General features: G+C 35.7%; 1 protein-coding gene across 3 annotated transcripts in view; it reads right to left on the bottom strand.

Moving 5' to 3' along the window:
- Positions 1–26629, bottom strand: part of LOC150110505 (Ig-like and fibronectin type-III domain-containing protein 1) — a 325466-nt gene that overhangs the window by 86655 nt on the left and 212182 nt on the right. For all 3 annotated transcript variants that reach the window (XM_090394289.1, XM_090394271.1, XM_090394280.1), the window contains exons 13-16: positions 18323–18454; positions 11662–11854; positions 6378–6590; positions 1565–1750 (exon numbers count right to left, since the gene is read on the bottom strand). In XM_090394289.1, the coding sequence (XP_090250415.1) occupies positions 1565–1750; positions 6378–6590; positions 11662–11854; positions 18323–18454 (724 nt within the window). The remainder of the gene's footprint in view (positions 1–1564; positions 1751–6377; positions 6591–11661; positions 11855–18322; positions 18455–26629) is intronic.

Raw genomic sequence — 26629 nt, 5'->3', positions numbered from 1 at the left:
GTTTGCTAGAATAAAGCATATATAAGAAAATTTACATGTCCACACATGGCCAAACAAGTGTTTCTGATGAAAAATGAGAAACCAATCAGTTCTGTTGTTTTCAAAATATTGGCTCCAGCCAGATGGGCACCCACAATAAGCTTTTATTGAACTACAAAAATATCTTTTATTTTTCACATTGTGATTTACATTATTGACAATTACTGACCAGCAATAGTTGCCTAGAACATGTGGTGATGCATGTGACTAAGTATTTTGCATATACACTGCATGACATTTGCATACATCTGCATAAAGATTTCTAATTCAGTGGCTGGTATGTGTAAAATAGATGAAAGAATTATCTGGTTACTGAAAAGCACACTAACAAGTAGAGATAAAGAAGTTATTTTACCTCTTCACAAGGCCCTGACAAGCCATGACCAGATTACCGTATGCAGATATCTGGGTTATCTGGGTTGTTTAAGTTAAGGGATATATATCCCATATCGTTTCTTTCTTAGCCGAATAAGAAACTCAAAGAGTTTCATGCCGAATATAGTAGAAACTATATAAAGTTCGGTGATTCCAAATGAAACTCTTTGAGTTTCTTATTCGGCTAAGAAACGATATGGGATATATATCCCTTAACTTAAACAAGTTATATATGTCGCCGAATTGAAGCCTTTGGCTCTTCATATGTCTAATGGTTATCTGGGTTTCTTGAGCTTGATGAGATGGAGAGGATCTAGCAGAAGGTGACCAAAATGGGATGGCAGGTCTATTGAATTCTCCTGGTGACAATAGATCAAGGATATTTTTGGATACATGTATAAAATGGATTAAAAAATATATACAATAGATTTTGTTTATGACTCAAACCTATAAAAGGTTGTAAGCAGAGTAGTTAGCATATCCGCTCTCCAGCAGAAAGGCTGCAGGTTCGAATCCCACCATGGGCTTGGTAGGCAATAGATGGCGTTGGTGTGGTTGCAGTTCGTTGTAGTTGATGGATTGAGTGGTGGAGACAGAGTTGTAGAGTAGGTGTCCTCCCTGAATGAGTCCTTGGACTCCCTGGAGGTGTCACATTTCAGGATTCCAGTAAGCAGTTGATCTTGCACTACTAATATTCACTTACTACCTAAAAACATTAACACACATGCATGTCCCCACCATAGGATAACCAACAACTGTTAAATGAGAAGCAGATATGTTATCCACTCAGCTAACCAGGATGAACAAGTGTATTTTTGGTTAACCGATCAAATATTGAATTACTTGTCAAACTCAGAATAATTTAATATATTTCATCTATGAGTTTACTGATCAAACAAAATACAATTCAACATCCCTAAAAATTAATAAATATAAATTATTTGTTATTTTATCCAAAAGTATTCTTTATTAGAAGTCAAGAGAAATAAGTTGCTGTGGCCTATATTCTATATAATGATCATATTAGATATGAAACTGAGTACCTAATTTTCACAGCAAAACAATGTGAAGGGTAAGCTGTATCTAAAACCATAAGGATCTTTCTTGATACATATACACAATATGTAATGCATATTAATCTAATGCTCACCTGTGCATAATCAAGAGGATGAGGAGGTACTTTGGAAACTGTTATATGATATCTGACCTCATATCCAGTTACTGTACTGTTATCTTTTGGAGAACTCCATTTTAAGTGAATGCTCGTGGCTGTTGTCATTGTAGCATGGAAATCCTCAGGAATTCCTGGAAGTGTATCTGCTCCATCTGCCATACACTAAAAACAAAAACAAATTGTATTATTCACTGATATTTCTGTAATTTTCATTATAATAATATGCAGTTTGTTTAAAATGCACTAGAATGAACTCATGAGAGAGAGTACACTAAGAATAAGAAATTTGCATGATTCAGATCTAGTAATGTTCAAGCTTAGCTTTTTTCAACAGTGACACATCACTTCCCACTATTGAAAACATTTATCAAAATTCATTTTTGTGATGTCCAAAAGTGTCATCAAATTTCATTTCATGTCTCAATGCCATTACATCTGGTTAAAACTGCTTTGAGCTTTTGGAACAAAAAAAAAAAAAGTCACATGGAGCAATATTAGGTGAATATAGTCTGTTGTACTTGTGGTATTATGTTTGTACTGCAAAAAAAAAAAAAATTATAGAGTTTAAATGCATAAGCATTATGGCAGATGAAGAAAACATTTTCCTGATTCCTCTTTCCTCCAAACTTTTCTGAAACTGTCTAAAAATCTCCATGTGAAATTCCTTGCTGCTAGTTGTCTTGCATTAGCATATTTATAATGCACAATAATTTAATAACCAGGAATAATCAATAACACAATATGCCTTCTTTTGCCATGCTCTTTTTTTTCTCCTTTTTGTTTCAACATGGAAACAATGGATTCTTCTACTGTGATGACTATTACTTGGTTTCAGGATCACACCCATAAGTCCATATCTTATCACCTATTATACTTTTTAAATGTTGTCCAATGGATATTCAAACAAATCAGAAGTTCTGAATGCTCTATTTTCAAAAAAACAGGGGGGGGTACAAATTTGTAGAAATGATTGCAGTAAAAATAAGAAATATTTTAAAGATAAAGATTTTATTGATTTCATTATCAGTGAAATCTTTTATACACATGGAATACATCTGATGCTTTTCTTCATCCTGACCAAAAGGTTAAGATGAAGGAAAGTGGAGAAAAAGAAGTGACAAATGACTCATGAATAGCCAGATATGGTGATTCCATTATTCGAGGTGTAGTAAATGAGAGATTCCATAAGGTGTGTTTTCCAGGAGGGAGAATAAGCAGGATAAATGATGCATTAGATATAAGAATGTACTGAACCAGATTCTTTTCTTCCTCCTCTTTTGTTCCATCTACTTCTAGAACAGTCTTTCTTATGAAGCGTTCCTCAGCACAACCTCCAACTCTTCCAGAAATATGTCAATAAGTCTCTTCTTTCTCAACCATTACTGTATTATGGCAATGATATGCTATAGGTTCTTGCACCTCTCATTTACCTCTCAATTAAAAAAAAAAGCTACCCTCCCTCAATTCACTGGATATGTTCAATCCATTCCATCCACCATTAAATAATAATAATTATTATAATCAAATGGTTTAAGTTATTGCAGTAAGCACAGACATATTTTTAATTCACTATTATGCTATCTTCTCCACTGACCCAAACAGTCACCAAAGGCTACTTCATAACTTACTTACTAAATGGTTTTCCATAACATTGTATTTTTCCTTGGGATACTTCACCCAGAATTGGTCACTTTGTTTTTTATAAAGATCATGTATTATTATTATTATATTCAGGGGAATTAAGGGGTATTATTATTCAGGGGAATTAAGTCCACATAAGGTAGACATGAAAGGGGGAAATAGTAGCAATGGTTATGAGGCAGTGTGGTGTAACACAGAGGTTGAGAGGAAGACATATTTAGTTGGATGTTGCTATAGGCTTGGGAACATGGAGGGTGGTGATGAAGAAATGTATAAACAACTTGGATTAGTGAACAAAGGCAGAGTAATTATTATGGGTGATTTTAATTATGGGGGTATAGATTGGAATGAAGAGATAGCATTTAGGAATAAGGAAAATGAATTTCTCAAGTTCTCAAGAGATAACTATCTCAGGCAGCAAGTAAAGGAGTGCAAGGGGCATACAAGGATTGAGAGTTCTAGATCTGATCATTTCATCAAAGGATGTAATTGTGAAAGGGGTTTCACACTTTCCTCCAGTTTGTGAAAGTGATCATGAAGTAGTCATATGTGTTGTGGGAGGTCATCTGCACACTTTTGTGAGGAAAGGATATATATGTGGAATCATAAGGCTGGTGATTATGACAAGCTTAGGAGATAGCTTGGAGCTATAACATGGAACAAGGAGTTGAGCAGTAAGGAACTAAATGCTGCATGAACAAAGAAATACACAACAGCATCAATGTGTGAATGTATTCAGAAGGCAAAAAGGCTGAATAAGGTAAGTATAAAATGGGTGAATGTGGAGCTTAAGCATAAAATCTGGTAAAAGAAAGTATTTTGGAGGAAGTACAAAATGAATAATGGCAACATTCAGTCACATAAGGAATATAAAGAACAAGCCAGGAGAGTGACTCAGTTAGTAAGGAAAACAAAATTAGAGTATGAGCAGAAATTGGCACAAATCAGGCAAAGAAAAACCCTAGAGAGTTTTTTGGCATGTGGCAAGTAGAAGGAAGAATGATCATGGTAAGATAAAGCTAATGAATGAAAGTGGTACAATGGTAACTGCTGTAGAAGACATTGTTGAGGTATTCGGTGATCAGTTATAAGGATGTTTCATCCTGATCAGGATGGAATCATGAGGAAATTAAGCTAAGTAATTGTGAGTGAGCAGGAGGTATATGAGGAAATAAATAAACTTGATGTCAATAAGGCAATAGGATTTGATGACATATCAAATCCTATTGATATCTTAAGAGACATCTTAAGATATCAATAGGATTTGATATCTTAAGATGTCAAATCCACACATCTTAAGAGAATGTTCCAGGGAATTGGCAGTAGCATTAGCTTGCTTGTTTAAAAAGTCTTGCAATAGCACAGGTTCCAAGGGAGCGGAAAGAGGGTAAACTGTTCCACTGTATAAAGGTGGTGATAAGACTGTAGCTTCAAATTATAGGCCGGTCTCTATATCTGGAGTTGTGGTGAAGGCACTGGCGAGATTAGTGAGAAGTAGGATACAGAAATGGGTTGATAACAGCAGTCAGTATTCTCTGTGGTTATCAGAATAGGCTTGTTAAAGAGAGATCATGTTTCACTAACTTACTGGAGTTGTGGTGAAGGCACTGGAGAGATTAGTGAGAAGTAGGATACAGAAATGGGTTGATAACAGCAGTATTCTCTGTGGTTATCAGAATAGGCTTGTTAAGGAGAGATCATGTTTCACTAACTTACTTATGTACTATAACAAGGTGACAAATACCTTGGACAAGGCAAATGCATATACAGTGGTGCACTTAGATTTTGCAAAGGCTTTTGATTGACTGCCACATGACAAGCTCTTAAATAAAGTGAAACAGATGGGAATGGATAACAGACTTCTGAGTTGGATCAGTGACTGGCTGTTGGATAGGTATCAGAAAGTTGTATATGGGGGGGGGGGGGGGTACAATATCCATATCCAAAAGAGAAAGGTCACTAGTGGTGTGCCTCAGGGGTCAGTTTTGGGGTCATTGTTGTTCAATTTGTATGTTAATGATATTGGGATGGGTGTAACTAGTGATATACAGCAGCTTACAGATGATGCAAAACTGGGAAGAGCAATGCAGAGTCAAGTGGATGTTATGGCCTGACAAGAGGGCTTGAATAGATTGCATGAATAGATTGCAGATAAGTGGAACTGTCAGTTCAATGTTGCCAAGTGTAAGGTTTTGAGATTTGGTAAGCAACGATGGGATGCAAAGTATACACTTAGTGGGGACACTTTAAAGGAAGTAGAGGAGATGAGAGATCTAGGAGTGGACAAGGACCTGAAAATCAGGGACTACATTGTACAAGTTGTGAAGACATCACATTAGATAATGCCAATGATCTGGAGGACCTGACCTGCAGAAATAGAGAAGTTATGATGCCATTGTATAAGGCCTTGATCAGGCCTCATATGGATTACTGTGCACAGATTTGGTTGCCAGGTTTTCATGGTGACGAGAATATATTGGAAAGGGTCCAAAGAAGATTCACAAAGGTGGTGAGTGGTCTTTGGAATGTAAGTTGCAGAGCCTTGTGAATAGGAGGAAGGGGAGGGGGGGGTATGAAGCTAGTCAGAGTTGTTATCAGGTCGACATGGAAGAGATTTTTCATAGAATGGGAGGGGGTAGAACAAGAGATCATCGCTGGAAACTGTATAAGGAGGGGTGTGAGCAGAGGAGTGAGGGAATAGGTTCTTTGCATGGAGAGTGATTGATGAGTGGAATGCATTGCCTGAGTGTGTTGTGGGTATAGACACATTGAATCAGTTTAAAGCAGGGTTGGATGAGTATTGTATGGAATTGTGTGTACCTCTCACGATGAGTGTCTGACACCATGGAGGTCAGATGTTAATAATAATAATAATAATAAAATAAGATAATATCATGCATGAAGAATACTCATTATTAGAGTAATGAAATGTCATCTATGTGACTTAGAAAAAAAGAGAAAAAATAAGAAGCAATTACACTTCTTGATTTCTTAAAAAGTAATTATGGCAAAGAAATTTTATGACAAAGATACAAATCCATATTTTTAAGTATAATGTGAGGTTGTAAATATGCATAAGTCATGCTTTTTTAAATTAGCACTTTAAAAAGCAAAAATTGTTGGAAGCTAAGATGTAGTAGTAACTAACTTGAACAATTTTTCCAACATCTCCAATGCAAGAATTCACTACAGCCTGAGGAATCATTTCAAGAACTCCAGAGCATAGTGGAAGACAATTCCATCGTACCCCACGCCTCTGACAACATGGACCATGATCTCTGCCACCTGCTCCACATCTCACAAGTACCTCTAACTGATCTGCACATGGTGCACCCAGCAGCTGCAAGTCTGCCATTTTCATCTGTATAAAATTTAAAGAGTTAAAATTTCATAATTAAGTTATACTAAACACAAGTAATTCTTAGGATATATGCATTATTAAAGAATGAAAGTATGGGAGAGTATTCAGTGTCATTGACAGATATGTTTTTGTAAGATGGTACAGCTGCTACCAAAAAAAAGTAGTGTTCTAACAAATGGAAAGATGTGTTCTGAGTACATTTAATACATTGAAGTTAGTTCTGGTTCACTTTGAATGTATGCATATAAACCAGAAGATTTGTAAATTGAGAAGTTTTTTTATGGTAACTCCAACCCCCCACTCCCAACACAAGAGGTTCTTTAAATGAAGAGTAATACCATAATGAATGTGAAGAAAGTTGAAGAGAAATTCTTAATACTGAATTTGAAGACTACAGCACTTGCTTCTTAGCAAAGCCAAGAGGAACAAGTGGAACTGTTATTCTAAAGGGCAAATAAAATAGAAGGAATTGGCAATAAGGAGGAAACTTTAGTTCAATGAGTTTGAAATGAGCTGTGAAGAGGTGCTGAGTAGCTGATGCTACTCACCACAGAAATATTTACAGAAAATATTTATAAAAATGTTTATATAATAGAGTCTGGATTTGCTTCTGGTTATCTCCAGAAGCAAAGGTATTGCTAGTCAAAGAAGACAAAAAAAAAAAAAAAAAAAGGAGATTATAATTTTGACACTCTTTCATGGATTATTAGAGCATACATATGCTCAAATGCCATTTGAGATTAAAAGAATCATCAACATCAACTGATAATATGTGTCCTCAAGAGGTGTACACGAAGCTATGATAGTCCTCTATAATTAAGTTTACATAAGTACTAGCTTCCTATCAACAATTTTATTCAAATTAATTGTTGGATTTGTCTTCTTCTTCTTCTTCTCTTCCGTCTAAGACGGGTTAAGTCTTCTCTTGAGCAGGATCTTCCAAAAAGTTCCTTATATGTTCTGCATCCCAAGATGTTCTTTATTAATTTCAGCCAGGTAATTCTTGGTCTTCTTTTTTCTGTTGGAAAAGTATTGATCAGGATGTTAGAAAGTATGTCTGCATCCATGCGTACAGTGTGTCCAAACCATCTCAATTGTTGTTTACTAATTTTTTTTCTATTATTGTCTTTTTATACAATAGTTCTTGTCTGACTGTGATGTTTGTTTTCTTTTCTATCCAACTTGTTCTATTTATTTTTCTTAAGCATTTCATTTCAAATGCCAGCAGTTTTTTCTTCTCTCTTTTTTTAACTGTCCACGCTTCTGCTCCATAGATGATTGTTGGTATAATTATTTATTCATATAATTTGATTTTGGCTTGCTTATATATCTTCTTTGTTTTCCAGATTTTCTGTAATTTTCCCATGGTGGTCCATCCTATCACTATTCTGTGTTTGATTGTTTTGTGTTCATCTATTGTTTCTGTTAGTTTTGATCCAAAGTATATGAAGTTGTCTACTTGTTCTATTTGTTCTCCGTTTAGGGTGGCTGAGATGGTAGTTCTGTTCCTCCCTATTTTCATCACTTTTGTCTTTTGTATATTTATTGTCATGTCATATGTTTTACAGGTTTCGTTTAGCTTGTTGATCAACTTTTGTAGTTCATTTGGGGTTCTTGCAAGAAGGATGAGATCATCTGCATAGTTGATATTATTTATGTTCAAACCATTGACATTGATTCCAGGCTCATTGTCTAAGATAGCTTTACAACTTATTCTAGATATATGTTGAATAGGCATGGGGATAATGGGCATCCTTGCATGACTCCTTTTTTGGATCTCTATGGGTTCTGTTGTGAGTGTGTCCTTTTTAATTATTGAATTTGTCTTAAAGTAATATTTTATCAGAAACTGTATTATATGTTTGTCTATTGCTTTTTCTAGTAGAATTTTAAGAGCAGGATTTCTCTCTTGATGTTATCGAAAGCTTGTTTTAAGTCCACAAAACAACAATATAGTTCTTTATGGTCTTCCCAGCTGAGCTCTGCTAGTTGGTGCAATGTGAAAATTTGGTCTATTGTTGAATAGTTTCCTTGGAAACCAGCTTGTTCTATGCCTATCATTTCTTCATAGGTGATTTTTAATCTATTTTGTATAATTCTTATGAATATTTTATAGGTGTGAGGGAGTAAATTGATTGGTCAGTAATTTCTGCAGTCTCTTTTGTCTCCTTTCTTGTATATTGGGATGATCTTTCCAGTTCTCCAGTCGTCTGGGATCTCTCCTGTTTGTAGTATTTTATTGAATAGGGTTTAAATATTCTATTGATATGCTGCCTCCATATCAATAGAATATTGATACTATCCCTACTGCCACAGTTCAGTAGGGATAGTATCAATGCCTGGTGCTTTATTGTTTTTCATCTGTTTTATTGCATATATAACTTCTTCTTGTAAACTTTTTGGGTGATCATTATTTTCTTCTATTGTTGGCATTGTAGTTTTGTTTCCTTGGTGGAAGATAGTCTTAAAACGGTTTGACCAAATTTTTCTTATATCTTCAATATTCCCGGTTTCAGTCATCTTGTTGTTTATTATTGTTACTGCTTTTGTTGAGAATTCCCTTGAAATTTCTCTTATAGTGACTTTTAGGTTGTTTTGTTGGTATGCTTCTTGGCATTTCTTAGCTTTTTCTTCTAACCGTTTTTCTTTGGCTTTTTTGCACAGGATATCAACTTTATTTTTAGTGCTTGTATTCTCTTCATTGTTTTGTTGGTTTACAAGCATCTTGGCCTCTCTTTTCTCTTCTATGGTAGCTATGATTTCTTGGGTTATCCACTGTTTGTTTATTTTGTGTTTGGAACCTAGAGTGTCTTTTGCAATTGATAACACTGTTTCTTTTCCTTCTTCCCAGTATTTTCCGCTGTTCTGGAAGATGGAGGGTTTTAATTTCAAGCACATCTGTTCTAAAAATTGACTTCTGCTTGAGCTATCTTTTAGTTTTGATAGGTTGATGTTTTCTTCTTTTCTGATATTGTTTTTCCTGTTGAATTTTATCTTCACTTTGGCAGTTAATATTTCGTGGTCAGTGTCAAAATCAAAACTTCTTAATGTTTGTACATTATTTACTGATCTTTTCCATTGTTTGTTTATGATGATATAGTCTATGCAGTTCTTTATATTACCATCTGGGGATGTCCATGTATATTTATTATTAGGGCGTTGATAGAACAATGTGTTTGTAATCATTAGATCATTTGCTTTACAGAAGTGGAGTAATTGTTCTCCTTTGTCGTTAAGCTCTCCGTATCCAAATTTCCCCATCACATCTTTTTTGTCTGTTGTGAACTGCCCTATTTTAGCATTAAAATCTCCCATCACTATCATGAGTTCTCTATTTTTGGGATTATCTATTTCCTGTTGTAGTTCTTCATAGAAATTTTCTATTTCTTCCTCTGAATGGTTACTGTCTGGTGCATATATTTGGATTATTTTAATTGTTTGACCTTTTTCTTTTGCTTGAAGTTTGGCTGTGATTATTCTAGGAGACACTGGGTTTATTTCAATTACCGAGTGTGTAAGTTTCTTTTCAATTAATAATGCAACTCTTTCTCTGTGTAAGTTATCTTTTCTTCCTGAGAAGTTCAGTCTTCCTTCTGGTAAATCCATGAATCCATCTCCACATCAATGTGTCTCTGATAAACCTAAAATACTCCATTTCAGTCTTTTTAAATTTTCCTGGACTAATTGCAATTTTCCACGCCGGTATAGTGATCTTATGTTGAGGGTGGCTACATGTTTCACATACTTGGCTGACCAGAATGCTGATTTCTCACCTACTCTATGTGGTCTTCGAGTAGGTGCGTCAGTTGTTCCATATGCAGTAGCACTATTTCAGTTTGTAGACTTTCTCCTGCTCATGAAAGTTACTGGCATAATAATGTAGCCAGCTTGCCATGCCTCTGCTACATCCTTTGGACCACAGCTCTTTATTCTTTATTCAGAGCAACCCATTTGGGTTTCCCCCATCCGCTACCCGGGGGACACGCCTGGTAGGAGTGTGGTCTCCCCCCAAGTTGGATTTGTCAGACAGAAATAATTAGAATGTTCAACACAGGGAGACTACAACATATCTTTGAAGAGAATTTCAAAGTTTTGGAAGAAAAACCTTTTCCTACATGAATCTATATATCTTTGATTAACTTTTCATGGCTTCTGTTTTAGGTAAGATAAAAGTGGGAGAGATATGGAACATACACAGTAATAGATTATTTGCTAAGCCATACACATGAAAAAATTTAATTCCTCTGCAGATTGTGGCTCAGTAAATGATGCCCACATACTATGCACACATCTTCCCAGCACATTTAACAGAATAGTGATAGCAAGATTATTTAAATAGATGATCTGGAAGATTCCTAAAGTATCTGGTTCAGCATACTATCTAGTAGCTCTCTGTGGAAGGGCACAACATTAATTAACATTAATTATGCAAAAACAATAAAAATTATCCTATATTATAATGAATAAATCAGATGTTGTTCGTATGAATTATGGCTGAAGCAACTAAAGCTATAGGCCAATGTATTATGACTAATTAAAAATGCCCTTATGAAGGTTACTTGCATCCTAGATGAAATTCGAATCCTGATCTTTCCAGCCAAAGGACACCATTAGTATTGACTGAGCTACAGAGACTTACTGAAAAACAGAAGGAAAATTTCAATTTTGAACTAGATACATCTTACTTCTTCCATTTAATTGGGCATGTTTCAAAATAAATGTCTCCTATTTGTATATTGCAAAAAATGGAAAATTATAAAAAGAAATTCATTTTTAATAGAAGGATTTTCAGTCCTTCATCTTGAATAATAAGAATGACAGTTTAAATATATATAAAGAAATATAACTTCAAAATAAGAGTTTAAGATATATTTAAAACATTATTTATGTTATATTAGGTTAACTAGTGGCCTACTCATGGAACACAAGGTTACTTGGCACACTATTCTACTGTGGAAGCAGGACCAAATTACTCTAACAAATCCAATTATGAGTTCATTGGACTTATTCAATGCAAATGATTTTTCTGTACTGATTGATAGTTATCATAATAATAGTTATCCTTCGTTACCTGATAAGAGCAGAGAGAAATACAACTCTCTCTTAAACCAGCTGTAACACAACATGCACTCTCATTGTATCCTGAATGATGTTCTATTACTTCAATATCATCATAAGCAGGTCTTGGTGTTGTAGTAAATACTGCATGCACAGATTCTCTACTGGTTCCATGCTCACTTCTTGCTACCACAAGAACCTCATACCTGATTTTAAAAGAATATTACTGGATTTATGAATATATATATATATACACAAATAAAATATGTAATGCATAACAAGTTATTATTTTTGATGTGATACAAAATCACCTCGCTAAGATTTGTATAAAATACACTGTTTCTTTAAATATAATAAATTTAGTTTAATCCTTTATCCAAGTGTGAGCAAATAAAGTTTGTGCCTGAAAGTATCTTCAGGACTGAGGTAAGGTGGTACAACACCAGGCCAACGCCTTGCAAAGGTGGAGCAAGCTAACATCACTCCTATCTCAGTATCTCCCATAATGCAAAACACATCTCCTTGTGGATATATCTAATGTTATGCATTAAGGGAAGGGCCACTAGCCAGATTAGTTTTGACCTTTATTGAGGTCTCTTCAGTGGGAGCCAGGCCCAAGTGGAGATACCAGCCAGAAGCATTAGCAAAGTCATCTCTACCTATAGGAGTTGCCAAATGGTGTGCCACCTTTTTAATAAATTACTCTGGAATTAGAGAAAGATGTTGAAAAGCTTATTTTTCACTTGGTTAGAATATAATAAATTTAGTTTAATCCTTTATTCAAGTGTGAGCAAACAAAGTTTACACCTGAAAGTATCTTCAGGACTGAGGTAAGGTGGTACAACACCAGGGCAGAGATGACCTTGCTAATGCTTCTGGCTGGTATCTCCACTTGGGCCTGACTCCCACTGAAGAGACCTCAATAAAGGTCGAAACTAGTCTGGCTAGTGGCCCTTCCTTTAATGCATAACATGCATTAAAGGAAGGGCCACTTATAACATGCATTAGACATATCAGCAAGGAGATGTGTTTTGCATTATGGGAGATACTGAGATAGGAGTGACGTTAGCTTGCTTCACCTTTGCAAGGAGTTGTCCTGGTGTTGTACCACCTTACCTCAGTCCTAAAGATACTTTCAGGTGCAAACTTTGTTTACTCACACTTGGATAAAGGATTAAACTAAATTTATTATATTCTAACCAAGTGAAAAATAAACTTTCCAACATTCAGTTTCTTTAAATGTGTGCTTTCTAAAATATTCTTCTTATTATTATTAACGTATAATCTCCATGAAGTCAAAGAAGCTGGCTTATACTCTCTCTGCTACAAAACAATCAAAAATGCCTTAAAGCCATTCACAGTTTCAGCACTCACCATGGCCACAGGCAATGCATTCCACTCACCAATCACTCTCTATGCAAAGAACCTGCTTCCCACTCCCTTACTAACAGCTTCCAGGGATGGTGTCTTGTTCTATCCTTATCTCCCTCTATTATATGAAAAATCTCCTTCACATTAATATGGCAACAACCCCTCACCAATTTATATGTCTCAATCACATCCCCTCTTCATCTTTCATTCACAAGGGTCTCTAACTTGAATTCCCTCCATCTCTCCTCATATCACGCATTTCATAGATCTGTCACTGACTTAGTAAACCTTCTTTGGACCCATTCAATCCTCATCTCCTTAAAAAACAGGTTACCAAATCTGCACACGGTAGTCTATATATGGTCAGTAGTCTATATATGGTCAGTAGTCTATATATGGTCAGTAGTCTATATATGGTCAGTAGTCTATATGTGATCAAAGCCTTATACAGGAGAACAATAACCTCTTTGCTTCTGAATGTCAATGTCTTTTTAATAATTGGCATAATCTGTTGTGATATTCTTACAATTTTAGCAATGTGACTCCTAAACTTTGGGTCTCTGCTCATCAATCATCATCATCACTCCTAGATCACTCATCTCTTCCATATTTCTTACATAAAATTCATCAGAATAGTGTATATGCACACACACACACACCACACACACACACACACACACACACACACACACACACACACACACACACACACCTACTTTATATAAAGCATAATGCATTGAAAATTATTTTTGATGTGATACAAGATCAATTTGTTCAAATGTGTATATAAACACTGTCTCATTACATGTGCACTATCTAATATTGTGTGTACACACTCATTCACATGAGTGCATACACATAATATCAACCACTCCTCACATAAAAGAGGCTGTGATGGGCAATGTACTTTAAAATTCAATTTTTACTGTTTGATGTCCTCCATAAAGAAATAGCATTTTACACTTTTTTTTTTCTTTTTACACTTTTTCTGTGCACACTGAAGGGTGACACAGATAACCTGAGTCACTCTTCAAAGTGTACACAACAGCATTTCATCATAATTGTCACCACTACCACCCAGATACAATGCTCCTATCAAGATTCACCACTCTGGGTATAATTAAAAGAACAAGAATGTTCTCTAGGTTAAAAGACCAAATTTTGAATCCCATCTGGTGTGTAGAATATTTATAAGGGCTTTTCAACTAAAGATAACCTAAAAGCCTTGAAACTTGGACTTTCAACTCCATAGAACACACCAACAAACTGCAGAACACATACACATAATTAATAGCATTACACAATCACTTCATAACCTTAGATATATTGGTATAACAATGAATTTAAGGTTGTATGAATCATACTTTTAGCTTCTCTTCATCTCTGCAAAATCGAGTTGCCTAAATGCTCAAAGAATAATCTACATACACTCTTATTTATGCCTAACATTAGGTCAAAACTATTTACAAATGGAAGAAAAACAAAAACAAAATAATGAAACTGAAGGCTCTAAGAAGAAGATGAAAACTGAATAACATACAGACAGAAAAAAATTTGGGAGAAAAGCATACAAAGTGTTCTGTTGTATTACTGAGCAAAGATAGCACTAAATGAACTTTCAATATGTTCCAAATATGATCCTGGAAAGAGAAAAGACCACCAATAACATATGTGGATGCTGCTTATCTTCAGCATATCACCACACTAAAGAAAACAGTAATGGTGGCAATGCTCTCTCTCTCAATCTCCACATATGGTATTTCTTAAAAATTCCCAATCCTGCTGGCCAATAAAGCGCAGTGCACAGTGAGTAGGAGAAAAAATGCAAAGAAAAAACAATCATGAAATATTAAGGAGTAGATTTTACCAGAATCTGGTAAATAACTAGAAAGTATAGAATTTAGTCAACTTTCACCACAAAATACACCTGGGTTTGAATCCTATCTAAGACAAGAACCTTTATCAAGGCTTTTCAAGTGAAGATAAGCTAGCAGGTCACATACAATAGTGAAAAAGGTTTTCCTCTAAAAACTTGAATCTTTCATCCCTATCTACCTACACTATGTAGATAGGATTAACTACTTTATCAGATAATTGATGAGGTTTCAAGAAGCAAGTCACTTAACTATGACAGGACATTGAGTCTAACATGCAAACAAAGATGGAATGGAATTAATTTCATTATTGAATTACAAAGCAAGTGATCAACAAATGGAGTCAGCTTTCAGCAGTGCAATAGCATAAGAATTTGGAGGAGGAGAGAGATGTTCGGGTGCATCAGAGGCGGTCAATGGGTGTTTGAAAAAAGCAGTATCAGAATGTATACTTAGAGTTAGATGGATGAATAGCTTCATTAAGCAGGAGTTGCAGATTAAAAAAAAAGTTGCAGAGGTATTATAAATAAAAAAGGTGATCAGTATGCACATGAGCAGTACAAGGCACAGGAAAGAAGGGTGGCATGTATGGTAAGGAAGGCAAAAGCTAATTATGAGAGAAAGCTAACTGATGAGGTCAAAAGAAATCTTAAAGAGGTCTTTTGCTATGTGGTAAGTAAAAGGAGGAATGACTATGGAAGGATGACTTTAAAAGGTGCTGATGGTGGGGAGATAACAGTAGCAAACCAAATAGTTGAATTACTGACTGAGCATTTTGCAGGGGTGTACCATATCTACGTGGTGATGCTGCAAAACTTGATGGGATGAAAATAGAGGTGTTGAAGAGGTGGAGGTGCTTAAAACATTGCAAAGCCTCAATGTGAAAACAAGCCATGGAATTAGATCCCACATTGATCCTTGTATTATAAGAATGTATAAGGGAATTATCATCCCCCCCCCCCCCAACCAAGCTGTTTAATTTAAGTCTCAGTACCAGGAAGGTGACAGTGGAGTAGCATGGAAAGAGGGCAAAATAATCTCACTGCATAAAGGAGGTCCCATATCAGAAGTAGCAAATTATACATCAATCAGAATCTCAGGAGTGGTGGTTAAGGTACTGGAGGAATTCAAGACTGGGTTGATAGGAATATGATACTCTATAAGGGACAGCATGGTTTTGTGGAAGATAGGTCTTACCTTAGTAATTTCTTACTTTTTGTAATAAATTGAAAGTGGAGTTGGATAAGGGAAATGGCTACTCAGTAATATTGCCAAACCTTTACAAAGGCATTTGACAGGATTCCAAATAGAACTACTTGTATACATTGGAGCAATTGGAGATGGATATGAATCTGGTGATTTGGATTAAAGGGAAGCTGATGGACAGATATCAAAGGATGATTTATGGGGGAGTGAGTCCAGGAAAAGGCAGGTGACCAGTGGTGTATCACAGAGCTCAGTACTTTGTCCTCTGTTGTTTAACTGTACATGAATGACATAGAAAAGTGATTTGCATGAAATATTCAGCTCTTTATTAATAATGCTAAACTGGGAAGAGCAATGATAAATGAAGGAATGCAGGATCCTGCACAAAGACTTAAATTGACTAGTGGTAGGGACAAAGGTGAATGGCTGCCAGTTTAATATGGTCAAGTGTAAGATAATACATTTTGGCAAGAAAAGATCACAAGCTGTGTACTATATTGATGGAAATGAAGTGCAGGAAACTGATGAGGTCAGGGACTTGGGAGTGATTGTGGACAGCCAGTTGAAGTTTCGAGGGCATACTGTATAGGTAACCAAAGCAGCACATCAGATCATGTAGTTGTTGAAGAGTATACTAACAAACAGGGATAAAGAAGTTATTGTTCCTATATATAAGGCTCAAATAAGGCCACTTCTGGACTACTGTGCACAGATCTGGACACCTGGACTTCATGATGATCAAGAAGTGGTGGAGAGGATCCAGAGCTGAGTGACAAAGATTGTGGCAAGTCTATGCAATCCCTATGAGAATAGATTGAAGGTCTGTAGGCTTTAATAACCAACTGATAGGCAAAAATGAGAGTAGAAGCATATAAGTTGTTAAAGGAGATTTATAGGATTGTGGTTGTGAATGTTTTGTCAGTGAATGAATTTAAGGAAGGAGAGGTATGATAGGAATTGTGTGAATAATGGTTTACCCACAATGAGTATTCTGACTTTGTGGAGACCTGTATAATAATAATAATAAAATTAACACAGAATCTGATAATTTTGACCACTCTACATGTTCTGCTGCTATTCATCACAAAACCTAAAAAATTACATCAAGTACCATGAACCTGAGCAATGTGGCCTTGCAGACCCTGCTGTCTACTCTAAACAGAATTCTTTGTAAGAAAACTTAAATCTGCAGAGTAGATTCCTTATGGCAAGATTATACAAAAAGAGTTGTGAGGCATTATTATATTACTCCAATCTTAAGAGGTATAATGGACTATGTCTGCTTTATAAGAAGGAGTGCTCCTTGATTCTGCTCTTTATAATTAATTTTTTTCAGACATTTTACTTGATTATATAGAAAAATATAAAATATAAAAAAATAAATAAAATAAAAAGCTCACACTATTAATGAACTATAGGTTTGCAACCTTTTGTGTGTGGGAGAAATAAAAAAAAATGGACTTTAGTATTAATATTAACTGACCATTGTCATACTGAATCATTTACATCACACTAGTAAATTTGCGTTCAATCATTTCATCTGTGTTCCAATCATTTCATATACAAGATGCTTGCAAAACATAGCAGAATATTTTGTGTATTAAATATTTTCTGATGCAAGTTATCTTTAAACTCTTAACCCCAATATTTGGAAAAGACATTATGGAGTAACTGCTGAAAAATAACAACCAACAGAGTCAATATCCAATTAACTGTATATTCAAGTTATACATCTGACTGGACCAGTATAGTAAGCACTTCCCATTAATCTTCATAAAATCTGCCTTTTTGATAGCAACATCATCACATGTCCATATAAATCAGCAGGAATACACCAAGAAATCTGTGTATATGATGCACATATGCATTAAATGCAATAATGGGCAAACAAGAATGTTTTTTGTTCAAATTTTTGTGACTAACTATAGTCTTTTAAGTCTCAGAAATAGCACAGTGTAAAAAAACTTATTAAATAGTCATCTGGATAATGGGCACTTGCAATAATTCATCCCAACTTTCTTTTTTATTATTTCAAATATTATTATTATTTTTAGTTTATCTATTTTGAATGATAATGTTAACTTAAGTATTTTTTAATTTGTCACTGCATTTTTGTGATCAAAACTTTGTACTGAATTTTGTGCTCAGTTATACACTACCTTCTTCTTTCAAAGTAGCTTAATTAAAATAGGTTAACAAGCAATATAAAGAAATGATTTGTACCTTGTTCCCTGATGAAGGTTATCAAGAAGAAATGGTGATTTGGCATTTGGTGCGATCTGATACTCTGTTACTTCATCAACCATAACTTCTCGCCAGAAGAGAACATATCCTTTTACAGTTTGAGGCAATATGCTGAAAATGTTTAACCAAAATGAATACAAAAGAAGTAATGCAAAAATCAGAATAAGAAAGAATGCCACAAAAAAAATAATAAATATAAATATATATATATATATATATATATATATATTATTTTTAATCAACTGTGAAAAAAAATTTTAGTTTCTGTAAAATATTTCAAATCTTAATCAGATCTCAACAAACTGTGTGATCAAAACAATGTGTCAGAATTATGAAAGATTATAAATAAAAATTTATAATTTCATAAAATTTAGTTCAATGCATAAATGTGTGTATGTCACAAGGAAATTAGAAGTGGGATTAAGAGGATGTGAATATTATCAAAATCTGCAGAAAAATATAATATCCGACAGCCAATCCTCTACTAAGTCCACTAACCAATTATCAAACTCTATTTATTGCTATTTCAGTCTAATTTTCCAACTAGATCTTTTTCTAATGTCTTTGCAAATCTAGAAATATCACTGAATATGCATTCCACATATCTACTTTCACTACATAATTATATTATTTTAAAACTAAAAGCATAATTAGAAACTTCTAAGTATAAGATGTGTTAAAATGAGGGATACTGACAGGATCCATATTAGTTAGATTTAATATGTATCTAATATTACATCATAGTAGAAATCATCAGGGATCAGTGTGATGGCTACTGTAATGCAAATCATTACATAAGATATGGTAGCAGATTACAGTAGTAAGAGAGTAATATTCAGTAAGACTTCAGGACATTCTAATTTGATGAGTTTGTTTGTTGGACTGTGAATAGAATGCAGCAAGAATATCTTCCACCTTTAGATAACTTCTGGTAACTATACTTGTTAAGCATGGGCAAATTTTGATTTGTAGCAGCAAACTTTTTTAAAACAAATTATGCCTGATCCAGGATAATGGATAACATGGTTATTGTTGCATTTAACCTTACAGAATGTCTTTTAGATGTGTATGATTAACCTGACTGGCCACAGTATGAAAGTTTGCAATGCATACAATATCACATAAACTTGGATAAAGTATGCACATTTTCTGATGGATCTAAAGTATGGAATATATTAATGGGTGTTGTGAATTGCAGCTTTGACATATTTCTTTCTGGAAAGGTCCATACCCCCTCTCCTAAATAACTACATCAGGCTTTTATGTGGAAGTCTATTATCATCATCTGTGTGTGTGTGTGTGTGTGGCATCAACTTCATGATGATAGAAAAGTAGCCCTTTTTGGACATCCTCCTTTCCCTTCTTATCCATTCTGGAGTATTTACAACATCTATTCTTTGGAAACCCTCCTTCACAGGACAGTACATACAACAAGATTCAGAATTATCATTCATCATAAATATATATGTATATATATTTATATTTATTTTTTATATAGTCCACAGAAAGTTTGCTCTAGAGACCAAACATGAAATTTGAAGCCATTTCAGGCCTCTAATAAATATGTTGATAATATGCAGGATGATTTGAAGGGAAATATCCTAAGCTGCAAATGTAGTAAATGAAGATGGAGGATGATATGCATAGACTGGCACTAAGGGCAGGATAAAGGTCTCTGCTACAAAGTGGTAGGTTACAGGAGTTCACTTCAGACATAGTCTAACTGTCTGACTTTGTTATGCACTCAGGCTACTTCATTTGCAGAAACCAACTCAAATAGATTGAAGGAACTGCAATCTCCTGCATTAGCCAATTTCCACATGGAACACCTTGAAGACGCCTTATTCTCCTTAATACAACCTACAACCTCAACCTTCCTTTTGGATATGCTATGTGGATTATGTTTTTGTCATCTGGCCTGAATATGAAGCATTCTAAATTCTTAACCATGATTAGCAACTTTCCATTGACTTCACAATGGAAAAAGAAAAGAATGGAAAATTAGCCTTCCTGAACATCTTCCTTTCCCTTATCCCATCCAGAGTACTTACAACATCTGTTTTGGAAACGCTCCTTCGCAGGATGGTACATACGACAAGATTCAGCCCATCATCCATCCCCAAAAATAGGCATAATCAAATCCCTACTTAAAGAGCATATGTCGTCTGTTCCAATCTTGAGGATTGAGGATCTCTGATTAGAACTTAATACCATCTAAATCATGATGCTATAGAATGCTTCACCTCAAGGAAGATTAAATGCATTTGTGACACCTACAAGTCTGTCCCTAGGAACCCTGAAGATATTTCTGAAGCAATTGCAAAGATCCTTAAAAGATACAATTTAGTCCCACATTCTTCCCTGTAAACAAAATCTCATCCTAGTTACCTACCACAAAAGATAAACAGCCCCCTGACTCTATGAAGATCTCTCTTAATAATAATAATAACAATTCTTGTGAATAATCATTAGTAATAAGGAAATTACTGTCACTCTTTTTACAAGGCTTCAATATGACTACATTTAAACTACTGTACTCAGATTTGGTCAGGTAACACAGGTTTCATAAGTGTGTGAAAGTAGTGGATTCAGAGACAGATAAGCAAGATGGTGAAAGGCCTATGGAACGATTTCGATGACAATAAATTGAAGATTTGCACTTGTAAAATTTGCATGCCACACAAGAAAGAGGGGATAAGATAGAAACATACAAGTTTCTATCTTGGGATAAATATAAAAGAAATTTTCAATGGATGACAGGATGGAAAGAACTAAGAAGAGTGAGAACAATGAAAGCATTTCTAACTATAGTGAAATCTAACTACACCCTTACTCAAGGTAAGAGTGTGGTTAGAATGTGAAAAGAAATTTTTTGTTTGGAGAGAAGCAAATATGTGATTAATGGTCAGCATGTGCCATCTGCACTAAAAATTAGAACTTCAAAGCTATCCAAATAATACAATGTCAATGAAGCCAGCTGTCTGTCATAAAGAGGAAAGGGTGTGCCAAAAAAGACACTTTTCATGGATATAATATTCAAGAAGACTGTGTCTTTATTTTTTATATAGAACCTGCCACAGCATTTGCAAATGCTCCAAAAAAATGCTCCAAATTTGCAAATGCAAACAAAAACAGAGGAACAAAATAAATAAACAATTCATTGAGTTACTAATATTTCAGTGGATTTCAAACTAGCATTTTCAGAACACAAATTATAACTGTGGTAAAACACACATTACTCAATTAGATTGCTATAGAAAGAATTCAAACTGTAACTGAAAAGGAACTAATGTTCTATCAAGGCATGTCGGGGGGGAAGCAGATAAAAACAAAGATAATTTAAAGTCAGGTTAAGTGTGATCATAGAATGATTATCTCTTAGATCTTTGGCAATTAATGCAGCCCTATTTATCAAGGTTAGGGGAGTGTTTCATAGCTGATGCCAATTCGAAAAACAACATATAACAAATTATATGCAGCAAAGTTGTCTATGTCCATTTAATCCTATGTGAAGGAGAATCAAAAGTATGGGCTACCAGTCCTGACTTGCAATACAAATGATTGCAAATGTAATTTTTATGTTCTTCAAAGCAGATATTAACAGATCTACTATATTCAAAACAGGCTAAGTATCAGGCACAAGGAATCTAATATGCTCCAGAATGAGCAAGAATGAAGCTGATCCTTCAGAGAATGAAGGATGCCAACTGGATATGTAGTTTGAAAGTGTCATGGAGATTATGAAGAACTTTAGTTATCTTTTCATATGTTTTCCCTGATGTAGAGGTGGGAATGTTCTTGTTGTTATTGTATCAGGTGTGGGAACAGAAAGAAGTGTATGTAGTATATTGTTTTATAGGGATTGTGGTCAATGACCAAAAAAAAAATGAGCCACCAAAATAACTCTATGACAAGGGCTGTGTCATTTGAAACAACCTAGTGCTCTCTCTCTGTGTGTGTGTGTGTGTGTGTGACAGGTGATCACTTCATGGTCACTCATAACCAACCAGAGGAAGATCAGACACTTCATTCACCAGTCCTCTGATGATATAACAGATCTAAGACACTTAACCCTCGCATGCCCTCCATTACAAATTGCCTAAGGTTGTCCCTTAAGAACTCAAGACATTAATTCTCCTTATTCCCTGATGCTATCTCTTCATTCCAATCAATACTACCATAACTGACATCACCCTTTGCTTGCTCACTAAGTCGAGTAACTAGACATTTCTTTGTCTTTATCTTCCATATTCCCTGGCCTGTAGCAACACCCCCCAAATATGTCATTCTATCGACCTCTCTCACACCATACATATCGCTTCAAAACTACTGCCACTTTTTCCCCTTGTATCTCAACTTTATGCAATATAATTTCCCTACTATCATCATCAGTTCACTTCCCTTCTTGCCTTTCCTATCTTCACAAAAACATCATATCTCTCCATTTCTATTCCCATGAAGATATTATTTTCATCCCACCATATTTCACTTATTCCATCTATTTTAGGACATATAAACTCAATCAATGCAACAATTTCATCTCCCTTATTTCAGATACTCCTCACATTTGTAAATAAACATCATTTCTTTGTCTATAACCAGTCTTACTCATGCTATCTCCCCATTTGTGACTTCTTTTCCATATATCTCACCCCCCTCCCCCAGACTCAACCTCATGTATGCCAGGCCATTTCATTCCTATGCTGACCATCCGCACAACATGCATTCATTTCAGAATCCACTCTCTGTAAACTGTGTCTCCCTGGTCCACCCCCCCCCCATTTCCCTATACAACTTGCACTTCTGCTCTCACATTCTCTTCTCCATTCACAACTGCATTAATTCTGACTAGTCCACTCTCTTGATCATTTGTTCTTTGACTTCCACCAATATTCTATTTACATCACTCATTATACTTTCTTCCAGCAGCAACCTTTTCAAATGACTCCTTCCAAAACCACTCAAATGTAGTGCTTTTATACAGTTCCATTCATCCCACACATTCATAAACTGCACTTCTTTCTCTTTACATATGTCTGCTGGCATTTCATTCAAGATCTTTACTCTCCACCACAATTCATCATTGTCATACCTGGGAATACACAAATTACTTTTCCTACCACACTTGTCAATGCATTGTCAATGCTTAGTACTATCAAAGTAATATACAACATGTAACCTTTTCATTCCAAAGTGCATGACCTTACACTTTGTCACCTGAAACTGACAACCATTATTCTTTGATTGCACTGTCAATCTATTTAAATCAACTGGCAAGATTTTTATGCTAGCATTCCCAGTTGCATCATCAGCCAAACAACTGGATGTTTCCTCCTGAAATCATTCCAATATCATCTAATATACAAATTAAACAGTTGTGGCCCTAATACAGAGTCTAATGGGCATTCCGCTACTCACCTTCTTTCTTTAGATCCCACTTCGTAAACTACTCACTATTTTTTGTTCCTGCCAGCCAACTTACTACCCATGCCAACAGCTTCGCATCCACTCCCATTTACTCCAAATTATGTAACAGACTACCATGTGGTATTCGGTCAAAATGGCTTTGCAAAATACAACAGCATCATGGTATAGTCATTTCCTTTCAACTTCAATTGTTGTCATTATAAGAAGTAAGTAACTTCCTAAGGCAGAACCTACCTTCACAAAGCCATGCCGCTCTCCAGAGAACAACATATTATTATTATTACTCAAAATCCCATGGAGTCAAAGACTCAACTAAGAAGTCCTTTTATCAAACACACAGCTCAACAAGGCATTCCAATCATTCACAACTCTGCATGAAAAAAACCTGCTTCTCACTCCCCTAGTCACACCTTCTTTATACAGTTTCCAGGGATGACTTCTGGTTCTTCCCCTGATCTCTCACTATTTTCTGTAGAACCTCTCCAGCATTGCTCCTATAACAACCCCTTAATACCTTGTAGTCTCTATCATATCTCCCCTCTTCCTCCTGTCCACCAGACTCTGCAAGTTGCATCTTCTCAATCTTTCCTCATACTCGACATTCCAGAGGTAAGAAACTACCTTAGTCAGTCGCCTCTGGACCCTTTCCAACATTGGGAGAACAGACTCAATTAGTGTAACCATTTCATCTGCCTTGTTTCTTACACTCCTAGCATTTGTATATAAACACAACAGCTCATTCCTGGATCGACAGCTAGTTCCACTGATAACATTCATTCGATGTGATCTCTCCATGCTCGACTGGGGCCATTTCCCTTTCTGCTTATTCATTTTAGAACCCTCTTCAATTCCAACTATTTCCTCTTGATCCCAGGTCATCCCATTCCTTTCCTGCCTACATATACTCTCACATCCTCTTGGAGCATCCACCTTTCTCACGCCATGTATCCCTTGTCCACCATGAGCCTCTCTGTTTCTCTGTTCATCTTGAACACTCATTCTCTCATTTTCCATACTCATGCCACTTACTTCTCATTCATAACCACCTCTTCAATCTCTCCTATCGTACTCTCCTGCTCTTCCACATCACTTCCCACTTGATCTGATTCATTCTCTATACTCACTTCTCTACCTTCCAGCAACAGTCTCTCCAAGTGATTCACACCATAACCACTCAAATCCAGTCCATGGCTCCCATACAGTTCACTTCGTCCTTCGAAGTCATTCCACACATTAACAAATTGTACTCCTCTCTCCTCACACATTTCAGCCAACATACCATTCATAATCCTTGCTCTCTTACTACGCTTACTACCCTTCCTGTCACACTATTCTCTTTTATCCCTATTCACACATTCCTGAATTCTGCCTTTAACCAATTTTCCTAATATTATTATTATTGGTATCTCCATGGAGTCAATAGACTCATCACAGGAGATCCAAACTATCAAAACAACAGCTATCATATCTCTTCTTGAATTCATTTACAGACGAAGAACTCATGACTGAGTCAGGCAATGCATTCCATTCATCCACCACCCCCGAGGTGAAACACCTCGTTCTCACACCCTTTTTAGCCACACTTCTCCTTAATTTCCAGGGATGACCTCTTGTTCTTCCATCACTATCATACAGCTGAAATATTTCCCTTGCATCAATTTTATAAAAACCTTTTAGTAATTTAAATGTTTCTATCATATCCCCTCTTCTTTGCCTATCAACCAACCTCTGCAATCTACAAGCTCTCTCAATCTATCAATGTAGGGAGCATTTTTTACATCACTCACCAACTTAGTCACTCTCCTCTGAACCCTCTCCACAACCTCCTCATCTCCAAGGAATCCAGATGACCAGACTTGAGCACAGTAATCCACATGTGGAAGTATCAATGCCTTATAAAGGGGAATAATAACCTCTTTATCTCTGGATGTTAGTGTGTTCCTCAATAACCAAGTAATCCTATGTGCAATCTTGGACACCTTGGTAATATGCCCTATGAACTTCATCTCCCTATCCACCAACATCCCCAAGTCCCTAGCCTCATCAATCTCTTGGAGTACCATTCCATCAATGTGGTACACAGCTGGTAATGTTTTAATCCCAAAATGCATAACTTTACACTTTTCCACATTGAACTGACATCCATTACCTTTTGCCCATTTTGCCAGCTTATTTAAATCATCCTGCAAACTGTCAACATCAGCTTGATTTTTTATTGTGCTACCCAACTTTGCATCATCAGCAAACAATTGAATATCTCCCTTCAAGCCATTTCCTATATCATTTATGTACAAATCAAATAATAATGGCCCAAGCACAGAGCCCTGAGGCACACCACTGGTCACCTGCCTCATCCTGGATTCTGCTCCTCCATACACCACTTTCTGGTATCTCTCCCTGCGCCATTCTCTTATCCATATCACCAGTTTAGTATCATTCCCCATCTGCTCTAATATGCACACAGTATTCCATGGGATATCCTGTCAAAAGCCTTAGCAAAATCCAGAAGTACCACTGTGTAGCCATTTCCTTTTCAACTCAGATGTCATTCTATTATAAAAAGTTAATAAATTGCCAAGGCAGGATCGACCTTTAACAAAACCAGGTTGGTGCTTATAGAGTATCATAATCTGATCCACCTATTCTTGAATTCTGTCTTTAACCAATCTTTCCAATACTTTTACCACTACTCCTGAGATGGTGATTGATCTGTAATTAACTACCGCAGTTTTAGAACCACCTTTATGCAAAGGAACCACTTTGCCTTCCTTCCACTCCCTAGGGACCACACCAGAGTTCAAACTTAAGTTAAATAACCAAGTAAGAGGCATCAACAATTCCTTTTCACATTCACACAAC

This window comes from Typopeltis vanoorti, chromosome 1 (genome assembly GCF_054136105.1).
Source record: "Typopeltis vanoorti isolate ZY-2024b chromosome 1, IOZ_Tvanoo_1.0, whole genome shotgun sequence".
In the NCBI taxonomy this organism is placed as follows: Eukaryota; Metazoa; Arthropoda; class Arachnida; order Uropygi; family Thelyphonidae; genus Typopeltis; species Typopeltis vanoorti.
The sequence above is the reverse complement of the archived record's forward strand: the minus strand, read 5'-3'. Positions and strand labels throughout refer to the sequence as shown.